General features: G+C 38.3%; 1 protein-coding gene across 11 annotated transcripts in view; it reads left to right on the top strand.

The window, feature by feature from the left end:
* SYNE1 (spectrin repeat containing nuclear envelope protein 1) overlaps window positions 1-14,763 on the top strand; it is a 469,526-nt gene that overhangs the window by 75,926 nt on the left and 378,837 nt on the right. For all 11 annotated transcript variants that reach the window (XM_046005238.1, XM_046005239.1, XM_046005240.1 and 8 more), the window contains one exon: window positions 10,257-10,318. In XM_046005238.1, the coding sequence (XP_045861194.1) occupies window positions 10,257-10,318 (62 nt within the window). The remainder of the gene's footprint in view (window positions 1-10,256; window positions 10,319-14,763) is intronic.

The following is a 14,763-nucleotide window of genomic DNA, read 5'->3' on the forward strand; positions in this document are numbered from 1 at the left end:
ATGAGCCTCCTCAGGTATAATTCTTCCCAATATGCAGGCCTATAAATTAAAAAGAGTAGTGGGTGCATCCTCCTCATCCAATATGCAATGATGAGATGGGCCAGCGCCATTGCACTAGATGCTTCTGCTCAAAGGATGGAAAAGAGATAATAGTCATGGTCTGAAGTAGTTCTGAAATCCAGCTAGGCACATGTGGCTAGTCCCTTTAATCCGGGGGCCAGAGGTATTCCTGTCTTTTTGATAAGAAGTGGCTTGTGTTATGGCTGATAGTTTTCTCAGCCATCTTCCTAATCATATAAAGTTGTGGTTCCAAAGTCTTGTCTTCATTTTGAACTGTCCTCTCCCCTTAGTGCAAAGTGGTGGTGTTTTACTTAAAAGATTTGTTGACTTGGGGTGCTTGGGTCGCTCAGTTGGTTGAACATTCGACCCTTGATTTTGGCTCAGGTCATGATCTCAGGGTTGTGAGATGGAGCCTGCATTGTGCCCTGTGCTTAGCATGGAGCCTGTGTGTCCCTCTCCCTCCCTCCTCTTACACTCGCTTTCTCTCTGTCTCTCAAATATGTGAAGTCTAACAGATTTGTTGACTTTCTAAAAACTTGCTTGAAGCTCATTCTGTGCCACTCAAATCCAAAATTCATTTTTTTAAAAAAGATTTGTTTATGTATTTATTTGAGAGAGAGCGTTTGTGTGCAATCAGGAGAGGGCTGGGCAGAAGGAGAGGGGGAGAATCTCCAGTAGACTCCCCACTAAGTGCAGAGCCCAACACTGGGCTCAGTTGCGTGACCCTGATATCATGACCTGAGCTGAAATCAAGAGTCCAGCGCTTAACTGACTGAGCCACCCAAGAGCCCCTCAAATCCAAAATTTAAAAAAAAAATTTTGGACCACAGGTGAGGGTGCTGTGGGCAGTGCCCTTATGATTCTTGGAAGCTGGCTTATCTAGTTGAGAAGGTCAAGTCCATGCTACCTTTAATCTTTCTGAGTTCTTAAAAAATGGGTCTTACATTAAAACCTGATTGATAAGAATATGAATTGATTTAACCTCTGAGAAAGGTAATTTAGTAAAGTTGGTCAGAATTTAAAATGTACATATTTTTTAACCAACAATTTAAGTTCTAGTGATTTATCCTGAAAAAAAAAATGGGCCTTACAGTCACACTCTTAATTTGTTACGCTGAAGCTACTTTTTACTTAGCAAATATTTTTCCAGGAGAGACTGGGGATGACAATTTTGTAATCCAACACAAAGGAGAAATGCCTTCTTTGGTTCATCTTTCTGTCTTCTAGTACCTCATAAGAAGGCAGTTGATGCTTTCAGTCTTCTGTAGGGAAGGCAGTTGATGCTCTCAGCCCTCTCTCTAGCCAAATGCACAAGGTCAAGTTACTGCAGATAACAGGATATAAATATATATCCTGTCATATATATATATATATAATATATATATAATATATGTGGCTCTCCTGATCTCCGAGAGCAGTGTGCTGCTGTCCTTTCAGTCTCTACCAACAGTCTGTGTCCTTCCAGCCTCCTTCCTACCTCTTTCCAAAGCAATACCACATGTTGTAGATTTTTGCCAAAGCACCGCTATATTCCCAATAGCAGTTTCTGTTTCCCTTAGTTTTTGCTAAACCACCACTAAAACTTAGTGGCTTAAAGCAGTAACACATTATGGTTTCTCATGTTCCTGTGGGTGGGCTGGGTGTTTCCTCTGTTGGCTGTGCCTGAGCTCATTTACATGGATGCATTTAGCTAGAGCATCAGCAGGACTATTAGGTCCACTGACTTGGAGGTCTGACAGTTGGTGCTGGCTGTCACCTGCCTCAGTTCCTTTCAATGTGTCTTTTGATAGGAGGCGCAACAAAATCAGGTTGCAAAGGGTGTCATGACCAGGATAAGAGGAATGTGTGTACATATTTCAAAATCAGCCACAGCCTGGTTTTGAAATTTTTTTTATTTACATGTTTAACTTACAGATTTAAACATTGGATAATCATAAACTCTATTTCATTATGTTGAAATAGTCAATATACCATAGACCCTACCCATGTTTGATAAAGTTAGAGATGATTTTAGTAACCATAGATCTACAATTGGGACCATATAATTCTGAACCCAAGACCAATAATTTGATGGAGGCCATCTCATTGTGGCTGTTATTCAGTTAATAATGATTATATTGTCACCCTATGTTTTTGTTGTTTTTTCCTTTGTAGCCATGTTATTTGGTTGTGTCAAAAAGTTCAATTTATATTATACTTTAAAATTTCTTTCCAACTTTTTACTGAGGTGAATTCATCTGCTTTGGAAATAATGAGGAAACTTTATTAAATATAGCTAGGAAATTTTGATTTTAAACCTTTGTTTTAAATTAGCATTTATATTTCAGGTAACTAAAATCTGTAAGACTTTTATTTAAGCCATCATTGTCATTAAATCACCTAAAGAATAAAATGATAATTTGCACACACAAAAAAAGTTAATTATAACCTATTGCAAGCTACCAATGTATCAATATATGATACACTAATATTTTTATAAAGAGCAATTTCAGACTTAATTATATTTGCTTATTTAAACGGTCTTTCTTGTTGGTATTTTTATATTAATGTGACATTGATTAAGGATGGATATACCCAGGAACTCAGTATTTTGATCTTTATGATTGTTCATGACTCTGATAAAAATATACATCTTTATGTGCATACCCATTTGTGAAGTGCTCTATCTCTCATAAATGAGTTCTTATAGAAGATTTGTTAAATATATTGAAATATGTCAACTTTAATTATTGTTAGTATTTTTTTTAATATTTTATTTATTTATTTGACAGAGAGATCACAAGTAGATAGAGAGGCAGGCAGAGAGAGAGAGAGGGAAGCAGGCCCTCTGCCAAGCAGAGAGCCCGATGCGGGACTCGATCCCAGGGCCCTGAGATCATGACCCGAGCCGAAGGCAGTGGCTTAACCCACTGAGCCACCCAGGCGCCCCTATTGTTAGTATTTTTTTTTAAACAATTTATTTTTTTTTAAAGATTTTATTTATTTATTTGACAGACAGAGATCACAAGTAGGCAGAGAGGCAGGCAGAGAGAGGGGGGAGCAGGCTCCCTGCTGAGCAGAGAGCCCGATGTGGGGCTCGATCCCAGGACGCTGGGATCATGACCCGAGCCGAAGGCAGAGGCTTTAACCCACTGAGCCACCCAGGCGCCCCTATTGTTAGTATTTTTAAAAACACCGTCTGTTAGGGGGCACCTGGGTGGCTCAGTGGGTTAAGCTTTTGCCTTCAGCTCAGGTCATGATCCTGGAGCCAGGGCCCTAAGTTGGGCTCCTTGCTCTCCTTCTCCCTCTCCTTGTCCTTCTGCCCCTCCCCCACCACTTGTGCGCTCTCTCTAGATCTCTCTCTCTCAAATAAATAAATGAAATCTTTGAAACAAAAACCCACCATCTGTGAGAAGGACATTGGCATGTATTTTAACTTTTTTAGATTTAGTAATGCTATTCAAAAGCTAATGAACATAGGGCACACTTTCACAGTTTTACGTATTACATATGGTAAGATGAAAATACAGTTAACACGTTTGTAGGCAGCAAAATTTTCATGATTGATTGCAAAGGCTCCAAATAATCCAGGCCACTTCTTACTGGCCTCTTTGCTCGCAGGTATGTATGTAAGTAACTTGTGCAAAATCAGCAAGTCACTGTTATTATGACTCATCAGGAGGAAAACTGTTGACTATAGTCAGGTGTGACAGCTTGTTACTGGTCAAATTTAATCACTGTTGCTAAACTGGGCTTCATTCTTGCGTGTGTCATAATCTTATCCTGAAATAGCAAAATACTTTAAAAATATATACCAGGACAAAGAAATAGAGAAATTGAATGTCAGAGCCAGCTCCCTTCATCTTTCACTCATTTCCAGAGAGGGATAGTGCCTAGGAATTTGGGGATTATTTCTTATGACAACATCCTATATAGACCTCTCTTAAGACCTAATGACTTCCAACTCCTGAGGTCTGTTGGACCAATTGTCTTTGAGATGGAACCAGTGATGGAGACTTCAAGTGTGAAGGACTTAATTTCCCTAAATAGTTTTGTTGTTTCTTGTTGTTTTGTTATTGTTGTTCTTTGCTTTCTTGTTTCTTGTTTTTTACTCACACAGTCTGGCCTTTAGAAAGAAATCAAGATTCAAGTTTAGAGGGGAGGAGTGTTTGAGCTGCTTATGTCTAGTAATACCTGGATCAAAACCTGGCCTCAAGTTGGAGTCTATTACAGGTTCTTGTCTGTGGGGCATCCACCTCCTAATCCAGCTTCTGAATTCTCACCTCCCCTCTGCGCTGACGCTTCTGTCTTACCCAGACGTTTCGTGATGCATCTGCGATGCATTTGGAGCCTGCTGCTTTTCTTTCCTTCTTTGATGAGTGACATAATTATGCAGTTACCTGTGATAAAAATCTAGAAGGCACCCTGAGCTCCTGTCTGTCTGCTTCTGGTAGTTATGGTGCAGCCATCTCATGCACCTCGTCCCTCTTGGCACATTTCGAGAACAGAATACATCACCTTTAACATGTGTTCTGCTAGTATATTCCCAAATATCCTACCTGCTCCCAGCTTCCTCTCCCTTCAGTTAAGCCTCTACACTACCATTGTAGTATGTATTTCTGTGTCTCAGGTCTCATATGATCATTTCCAAACTGTTGATGGCTTCCCATTGTCCATAGATAAAGACCAAACTCTGGTATGCTATTCAAAGACTTTAATAACCCGATTGTTACCTGTTTTCCAGGTTTACTTACTTGTTAACCCTTCTTAAACTCACTCCACTTTATAATCCAGCTGTAATAGATTTTTACTGTCACTTTAATATATAATGCCATGCTTTTAAAAGACTGCCTCTTTCTCCTGAAAGTTTCTCTACCTGCAAATTTCCACTTATCTGCTGATGTTTGATGTAATGGCACCTCCTTTTTTAGCTTCTCTGAATCTTCCAGCCTGTTCCATTGCCCTATAAAAATTACTTGCTTGTGTATTTATATTCCCTCAACATTTTATATGTTCCTCTGTTACAGTAGCTGACACATTGCTTTGAGACATTGTTTACGTACCTGTCCCTTCCATGTAGTATCAGTTCCTTAGAACAGCGCTTGTTTTCTAGTCTCTAGCACTTCCTTAGCAAATGCATCCATTCATTTCTTCAGTAAGCATCTCCTAAGCAATAATGACTAAGGCATGATGGTAAGTCAGACGCTGTCCATGCCGTCTCATCTGAAACTTAGATTCTAGAGGGGGAAATGAACAGGCATCCAAAAGATGATGGTTTCTTCACTAGATTGATTTTGATTGAGATGAGATATTTGGGAAATAAAACCAACAACAATTCCTTATGAATTGGTTGTGCAGGATGAGGATAAATAAAGATCCAAGAATGACTTCCAACTGACTGGCTTAAGAAGTAGGTGGATTTTAGTTTGCATTAATAGAAACTACAGATTAAGATTTATAAACAGGATTAACTTCTTATTCTCTGTGATTCCTAGAACTGGAGATCTAAGTTTACGTGTATGATGTAGACAGACTTCTCTGTGTTTGCAACTAACATATATGTTCAGCTAAATGTCTTAATGAATTATTCTTTTTATAATTTTAGTGGAAATACTTAGCATGCATACGTACAAACACTTGATAAGAGCATATCATGTTGTTCTGAAAAGTGGAAGTTAGAAAAATCACCATACGATTAACAGTTAAATACCCTTACATAATGCTTCGTCAAATATAACTATGTATTCACAAGAACTGTAAACCTGTATTATGGAGGTTAGGTCAGTTCTTCATCAACAGCTTTATAAGGCAGTGCTATTTATTATTCATAATGTTTTAATGCAATGTGGTAGACATTCATTTCATGTTTTATATTGTTTCCATGACTTAAACATTTTATGCTATTGATATCAGATTTAATTATCAAATTCCTGGCTAAATTATTTAGACTTTTGTATCAAAAAATATATATTTGCTGACACGATGTTTTAGGAATTTTTCTTTATTTGGAGAATATAGTAAGTAAAATAAGAAAATATTTACTTAGAATTCCATTGGCTGTGTCTGATTATATAAAAAGATTGCTAGGACTTATAAACTGTGCTTTTGTAGAGTGAAAGGAAACATGTAGAAAATTTGACACTTAGATATATACAATGAACACTACAAAAAAATCCATAATTTGAACTTTCGAAAAAAAAAGGCCTTTAGCAAAGTTGAAATATAAACTCAAAGATTAGCCATCAGATAAAACTTTTATAATAGCAGTATTATTTCTTTAAAGGTGGGAGTAGTAAAAATATCACAACCTGATATCAGGAAGTAATAGAAATATAGATTATTACCTAAATTTATGACTTCTACACTAACACTATGCTAATTTAAAATTTTAAAACATTGATATCTTATAACATTAATAAAATTGTGCATGATCTCAAATTGAGTTTAAGATTTTATATATATTCTAGCTGTACCTATAGTCTATTTTAAGCTTAAAATTGGGCTTTATATTTTATAGACGTTCCGAATTCTCTCAAATCTGGCTTGACTACTGAAGATTATTCTGCTGCTAAATGACTTTATTTATAGAACCTAAGGATTTTAAGGTCAAACTCCAATTGATTTAACCATGAATTTATCATTTTAACATAATTAATATTTGATATGACTAATATAGTAATTTCTGTGCATCCTTGGGCAGTAGTATAATGGCGTAAGAACCTGACTTGTGGAGGTAAGCGCTTGGCTCTGCCACTAGGTGGCTTTGGTAAACATGCTTAACTTATACGTATGTGCCTTGGTTTTCTTATTTGTAAAATGGCATAATAGTTCGGGGCGCCTGGGTGGCTCAGTGGGTTAAAGCCTCAGTTTTCGGCTCAGGTCATGATCCCAGGGTCCTAGGATGGATCCAGCATCAGGCTCTCTGCTCAGCGGGGAGCCTGCTTCCCTTCCTCTTTCTCTGCCTGCCTCTCTGCCTACTTGTGATCTGTCTGTCAAATAAATAAATAAATAAATAAAATCTTTTAAAAAAATGGCATAAAGGTTCTTGCTTGAAGATTTGTTACAAGAATTATATGAGTTTGTAAGTATATATTACATATGATAGGTAATAATTGGTTTAATTAAAATATAATAGGATCTATATAGAGACATAGAGAGAGAGATATCCATGCCTGAATATACCTGAAACTAATATAACACTATATGTTACTTATACTAGAAGTAGAAACTAAATAAATAAGTAAATAAATAAAATAAGATAAAGAATGGTTCAGAAGAACAAACAGAATCCTGAATGTGCTTGTGCCTTAGGCAGTTAAGTGTCTGCCTTCTGCTCAGGTCATGATCCCAGGATCCTGGGATTGAGTCCCACACTGGACTCCCTGCTCAGTGGGGAGTCTGCTTCTCCCTCTACCCCTCCCTCCTGCCTGTGATCTCTCCCTCTCTCAAATAAGTAAATAAATCTTAAAAAAAAAGAAAAGAATAAACAGTACATTGACTTTGCCAGGAATATTTCTGTAGGGAAAGAAGACATTAATAATTTTGATGAGGGATGATTGCATACACATAGATTCATCCAGAGTATTTGCTTGCTGAGTCATTTCAAACTGACCAGTCAATAATTACTTTGATTCACTAGGGAAATAACACTACTAGAAATAATTAAACACATTTGGAACCAGAAGTTAAATGTGCATTATCACTTCACCCATACTGCAATACTGAAAATAAAAAGACTTGAAAACATTATGAGTCATATTATGGGAGAGCACAGAATTTCTATATTATAGGTGACAGTAAGCTGCTTTTGTGCTTAATTGTTTCACTTAGCATTTGCCAAAATGATCACATTTTATATAATAAATTTTTTCTTCATTTTTTTCCTTTATATCTTTCCTTGGTCATAAAAACATTCAAAGTGGAGTGATATTTTTAAAATTTGTAACCAAAGCATGCCATTTTAGTATTTTAAAACTTACTGTCTGTAATTTCTAATAAATTACATATTTTCCTCTATATTTAGTTGTCCTCTAATCCTCAGTGTAACAGGACATTCATATCATGAAAGGTCTAAAAATAAATATTTTGGTTAGAGTCAGTCATATCAGATAACTCAAAGGAAGATATGTAATCCAAAAAAATTAATAGAGCAAATTAAATTATTAGAATTTAGCTTTCAGCAAAGTTTGACATAACATTGTCAGGCGTCCATCCCATTCCATTACCTATTTTCTTTTTCTGAGAACACAGAGAAGGTATATTTCCAGCTTCTTTTGCAATTCAATTTGAGATTTTATCTGGGTTTTCCAAAAAGATATACGTAGAAATCTATCTGCTTTCAAACTCAGCTCTTTACACATCCCATATAATTCTTAACTTCTTTGAAAATAAAAAAAGAACAAAAATAAATATCTGTGCCTAGTACGTTGCCTTTTAGTATACTGGTTTGTTTTTGTATGTACTTGAAAGTTTAAAAGCATATGCTTAAATTACATTAGAAGTAATGGCCATATTTGTAGGAATTGGGAAAAAGGTACTGTCCTCATAGGGCTCATATTGTCACAGACAGTCAGCTGTTCTCCGCTGAAGCCCAGGAGAGGTCAGCTCTGGGGAATGTAGATCTGAGCACCATCCCTGAAAGGGTGAGGAATTGAAACGATGTCTTCATTCAGCAGTGTTCCTCACAACATCTGGTCTTGTGTTTTACAGACAGTTGATACTTGGTATATGTTGGTAGAATTAACAGAACTCATCCTTTCTTCAAAACTGTTAAACTGGCTCCTTGCTCTCAGGACTTCCTATCTTTAATGGCTCTGATTAAACCCTTTCTGGACCCTATCTCTTCCCCCCCCCCCCCCCGTATTAGTTTTCTCTTGTTTCATAAGAAATTACAACAAACTTAACAAGTTAAAATAACTTTCAGGGGTGCCTGGGTGGCTCAGTTGGTTAAGCCGCAGACTCTTGCTTTCAGCTCAGGTCATGATCTCAGGGTTGTAAGATTGAGCCTCAAGTTGGGCTCCATGTTGGGTGTGGAGCCTGCTTAAAGATTCTCTCTCCCCCTCTGCACCACCCTACACCACGTTATCTCCCCATCTCTAAAAAAAAAAAAAAAAAAAAAAAAAAGAAGAAGAAGAAGAAGAAGAAAGAAACCAACCAAAACAAATAAACCGAAAAAACCCACAAACCCCAGAAAACCAAAAAACAGTTTACATTTGTTATCCTCACACTTTTGTGGGTCAGGAGACAGTGCATAACTTGATGGATTCTCTGCTCAGGGTCACATAAGTCTGCAGTTAAGTAGACAAGCCCATAGTATCAGCTGCGTTGCATTTTTATCCAGAGGCGGAAACAGGGAAGAATGCACTTTCGAACTCCTTTGGGTTGTTCGCAGAGTTCGTTTCCTTGTGGTTGTGTGACTGAGGGCCCCAGCTTCTTTCTGGCTTTGGGCTGGAGACCACCCTTTACTAAAAGCATCTCCTCTTCCTTGCCACATGACCCTCTCCATGGGCAGTTCACAACATGGCTATTTGTTTCTTCCAAGCCAGAAGGAGAATCTCTCACTCCAGGCAGCTAAGATGGAATCTAACATAAAGTAACACCGTTATAGGTAGGACATCCCAGCCCCTTTGCCACAGTCTGTTGATCAGAAACAAGTCACAGGTACTACGGGTAGTCTGCTTACACAAAGGTGTGGACTTCAAGAGGTGGTGGGATCTTTGGAGGTCTTGCAATCTGGGTGAAGCCCCGGTAATGCCTCACATACACAGCTCTATCTTATTACGTTACTGTATAACCCTCTGCTATACATATGCCCTTGTTGTCTGTCCCTACTTCTAGATTTTTCATGGCAAAGACGTAGCCCTGTTGTTTTCTATCTATCTCTGCATCTAACCTAAAACTTGGCACTTCGTTGGTCTCAGTGACCTTTTTCCAAACAGCTTTATTGAGGTATAATTGTATATGAGCTTTCGATAAGTGAGTGAAGGTTAACATACGGCTAATATATTGAAAAATTTGAAGCATTTTCTGATAATGTTTAAAGAAGTAGTCAAATTGGAGTGTGTACTGGCACTTCCTTCAAGACAACAATTGGCAAGATGGTTTCGAAGATAAAATAACATTATGATTACTTCTAGACTGTGTAACCCAGTGTTTTTTAGGATACAACTTTATGATATACTGTGTCATCTAACTACATTCTTTTTTTTTCCTTCTAGATGAGCAAGAGATAGTACAAAAACGTACTTTCACAAAATGGATCAATTCTCATCTGGCCAAGGTAAAGGAAACTACCTAGACTTCTATATTTTCTTCTTTGGAGCCAATAAATCATTAAATGCCAAGTGTAATAAAGGAGCATGTTGGTGCTCTTGTCACTAATACTAATCAATGATATTGGAAGTTCTATCAGATTAACCGTTGCCTGTCTGTGACATTTGCTAACACTGTCTCTGAGAGGAAATGGATAGCTAGAGTCAAGAGCAGTGACTTCATGTCAATTCTGTGAATTCTGATCAAAATAGTTTGTTCTATTATTTCTTCTGTACTAATGTGTATGTCAAGTGGAAAGGAGAAATCGTGCTCAATTTTTTTTTTTTTAATGCACTTGTTTCTATTTGGGACAGAAAGAAGCCAGGAGTGGTTGTCTTGAGCAAAGAATTCAGTCTGAGTAGATCATGACAGCATCTGGGCTCCCCTCTTACGTGCTTTGATAGCAAAGTGACTGTGGTGACAGGACACTAAAAAGATTAATCATTCCGAGATTATCCACACTGACATTAGGTTGTATCAGGTGACTGTGTATTTGTACATTGTAATGACTTTGAATATAAATGCTACAATGAAACAAATCCCAGTATGGCAATATTACAATCAAATGAGTCTCATAAATATGCAGATGAAACAATATGTGAACCAAAAACCATTTCATTTGTAAAAATAAACATAGACAACAGGACAGTTGTCTGAATTCAGTTAATGGATCCTTTTGCTGGGAGTGGTGCCTACAGTGTGCCAGACATAACCCTTTGAGCAGTTTTTTATCAGGGACTTCCCCAAAGCCTCTTTTATAGTGCAGAAGCAAACAAAGCATGGTGATTTATTACAGTCCCATTGTACGAATTAACTGCTCACTGTGTGTCTAAGCTAGTCTTTGGAGACAGGAAAATGTTGGTAAGACACTTTCCCAGGCTTGAGAAGCTCACAGTCCAGTAAAGACTGCAGACTAAGGGGCGCCTGGGTGGCTCAGTGGGTTAAAGCCTCTGCCTTCAGCTCAGGTCATGATCCCAGGGTCCTGGGATCGAGCCCCACATCGGGTTCTCTGCTCAGCAGGGAGCCTGCTTCCTCCTCTCTCTCCCTGCCTGCCTCTCTGACTAGTTGCAATCTCTATCAAATAAATAAATAAATAAAAATCTAAAAAAAAAAAAGACTGCAGACTAAAAGATGTGTCTAGATACAGCATAAACTGGGATTATCTCCTCTATAATCTCTTTCCAAAAGCCCCTTGATGAGAAGGGAATTCTCTCATACAGTGGTTGTCCTCAGAATCTACCCTGTGACAAGGCAGTAAATGCCCCTGGGGGCTCATTTTCTCTGGTCTTGGCTGGCGCCAGCCGGCCATTACTTTACTACAGAATTGTCATTAATTGGGAAAGATTTTTTTTTTCCAAAATGAAAATAGAGTTACTGTTTTTTCATATTGTTAAAAAGATTACATGTTAATTATAAGTAATATTAAGATAAACCTCTTACACAGTGTAAAGAAAGTAGAAATCACCTTTAAATCTCACGATACTGATATAACCATCACTAACATGTTGATCTCCATTTTTTTACACACAGACACATGCAATTTCACAAAAACAGTTTTATAGGATATTGTTTGTTGCATATGCCTCTGTTTTACTCACTGTATATTTCCATGTTAATTCAGAGGTATATAATAATTTTATTGGCTGAATTGTATTTTATTATAGATATAATTACTTATAAATTATCAATCATAAATTGACCAGTTTCCTCTTGATGATCATTTATGGGTTTCCAGTTAGTTAATATTATATAAAATACTACTTTGAAAATCCTTGGGCATATTTCTACTTAGGACAAATTTCTAGATGTGGGTCAATAGTCAACAGATTTGCGTGTTTATAATTTTAATATATACCAAGAGTTTCTGTGAGTGTCCATTTCCTTACACTATTAACACTCTGAGGTTAACTATGTTTTCTAATCTGATTGGAAAAAATGACTTATAATTAATTTTTTCAGGTTTTTAAAATTAGGAGTTGAATATCTTTGTGAAGTCTTTAAAGTACAATTATTGAGATACGCTCATCTGTGTACTGAATACTTAAAAAGATGGGAAAATTTGACTGTAAGCCACGGCAGACAGTATATGAAAGGCCTTTGTGAAGGGATTATACGACAAGAACTTACTTTCAAAAATATTTTTATCATCGTTTTAGCTTTGCTCCAAGTTACTTTATATGCTTGTGTAATAACTGATTATTAGACTAGGCTCTCCCAGTGTGCATCCTTTCCTGTTCTCTTTTCTAGCCCTGCTTAGTAAACTCACCCTGTTATTTCCCATCTAAAATCTAAGTCCTACCATTAATGTGCGGTGCTAGGCCCTCCCACTCAAGAAGTCTTTTCTGAACTCCTGGGAAGCAGTGAGCCTGCCCCCTAGCGGATGCTCTCAGTACGGTTGTGGTTGCCCCCGCACCCCTCCTCCAGTACCATCCCTCTGTCTGCTCTGGTTTTCCTGGTCTGTGAAGCAGAATCCAAAATGTAGCACTTCCCCAGGACCTGTAGCATAGGTGGAGAAGTTTAGCATCGCTTAAATTGTTTTGCACTGTGTATCTCTGCTTCCCAACAACCATGTAAAGTCTTTAAGGCCCATGCTGATTTGCTGATTCTTAGAATTTCTTTATAGATCTTACAGCTCTAAGCCCAGTGCTGAGTACCACACAGAGGTGCATTTTAATACAACAAGAGCAGCAAAGAGTCTTTATCTTTTCTTATTTTGTTAGAATAGTAGAGATATCACATGGGGAAAAATGATTAGTTTCTGGTACTGTGCCAAGTGTTTTATACAGGTTATTTTGGCATTTTTATTTTTTTAAAGATTTTATTTTATTTTTTTGACAGACAGAGATCACAAGTAGGCAGAGAGCCAGACAGAGACCAGGGGGAAGCAGGCTTCCTACCTAGCAGGGAGCCTGATGCGGGCCTTGATCCTAAGACTCTGGGATCATGACCTGAGCCAAAGGTAGAGGCTTTAACCCACTGAGCCACCCAGGTGCCCCTATTTTGGCATTTTTAAAAAAGATTCTATTTATCTGAGAGAGGGAGAGAGAGAGAAGAGAGAGCTCAGAAGCAGGGGGAGGGGCAGAGCGAGAAGCAGGATCCCCGCTAAGCAAGGAGCCCTATATCGGACTCGATCCCAGGACCCTGGGATCACGACCCAAGTCAAAGGCAGTTGCACAACCGACTGCGCCACCCAGGTGCCCTACACAGGCGATTTTGTAGCACATATCTTCATACGCCTGGTAAGGGCCACTGCTGAGATTTTAATCCAGAAATGAACCTAACGTCTGTATGTTATCCCTATCGCACACATTTTTGGGTCAAGGGTATTATTTTGAAAAACCCAGAAACTTATTACCTCCATAGCAGCTGCATCATAACCTTAACGTCACAGAGATTTGCTTTGTTTTGTTTTGTTTGTTTGTTTTTCTCCTCCGTATTTTGATTTCTTTCTTTCTTGGGTCATCTTAAAACCCCCAAACTGAAACAGAACAATGATACCTCTACTTGTTCTCCTGAACTTACTTACACGGGTGTTGTAGTATCTTGGAAACATAGCTAAAACCCTCAAATTTCTTTGACAGTATGTTCCTCTTCTGACTCGCTTATATTCGGAAAATGTTTTAAAAATCCAATCTGACCCCATGGCCCACCTTGGCAGAGTTTTAGGATAGCTGCAGAGTCAGTGTTTGTCTTTGTCTGCATTTGTCTCGGCAGCTAATCACAATTCCCCACTCATCCCTTTCTCTCTTTCCCATCCTTTGCCTACCTTCATCCCTATCTGAGTTTTCATTTCTAGCCGATCTCTCTCATTGTTCCTCCCATCTCTTTCCTATCCCTGTACCATCTCTCTTTCTGCCTGTCTCCTATCCATTATTACTCCACGCCGTCTGTCTCTATCTTAATTTCCCCATTCCCGTCCCTACCTCTTTCTGTCTGTATGCCACCCCTACAAAAACACACGCAACCTGCACATCCTGGGCTTCACAGTCTCACTGAGCTCACATTTACAGGCACACCCAAACTGAAATGGAAACACACACTTCCCACACCATGGCAAAGTACACCCTGACTTCTGAGATGAGAATGATAATATTTCACTTGCAATAGAAAAAAAGGCCAACCTCATATCTTGATCTGGCCTCTGGATCAGGACACTGTGTCACTTTTCCAGCTGCCTCCATTGGAAGGCCTGTTTTCAAAGCCATTCTGTGTTGCTTGAGTGTGCTCGGTCCCATTACTCTAGCACCTTATGGACATGGACAGCAGGCATGCGTGTGCACACACCGGCACGCAGGTGTGTGTGCACACCCGTAGTCAGCTAAGCTTCACAGAAGTATATTTTAGGCCCAGGGTTTTACTAAGTCCCTTATGAAAGGAGCTTCTGTAATTTTTGGTCTTCATCTCCTAATCACT

Source organism: Meles meles, chromosome 5, assembly GCF_922984935.1.
Source record: "Meles meles chromosome 5, mMelMel3.1 paternal haplotype, whole genome shotgun sequence".
NCBI lineage: Eukaryota > Metazoa > Chordata > Mammalia > Carnivora > Mustelidae > Meles > Meles meles.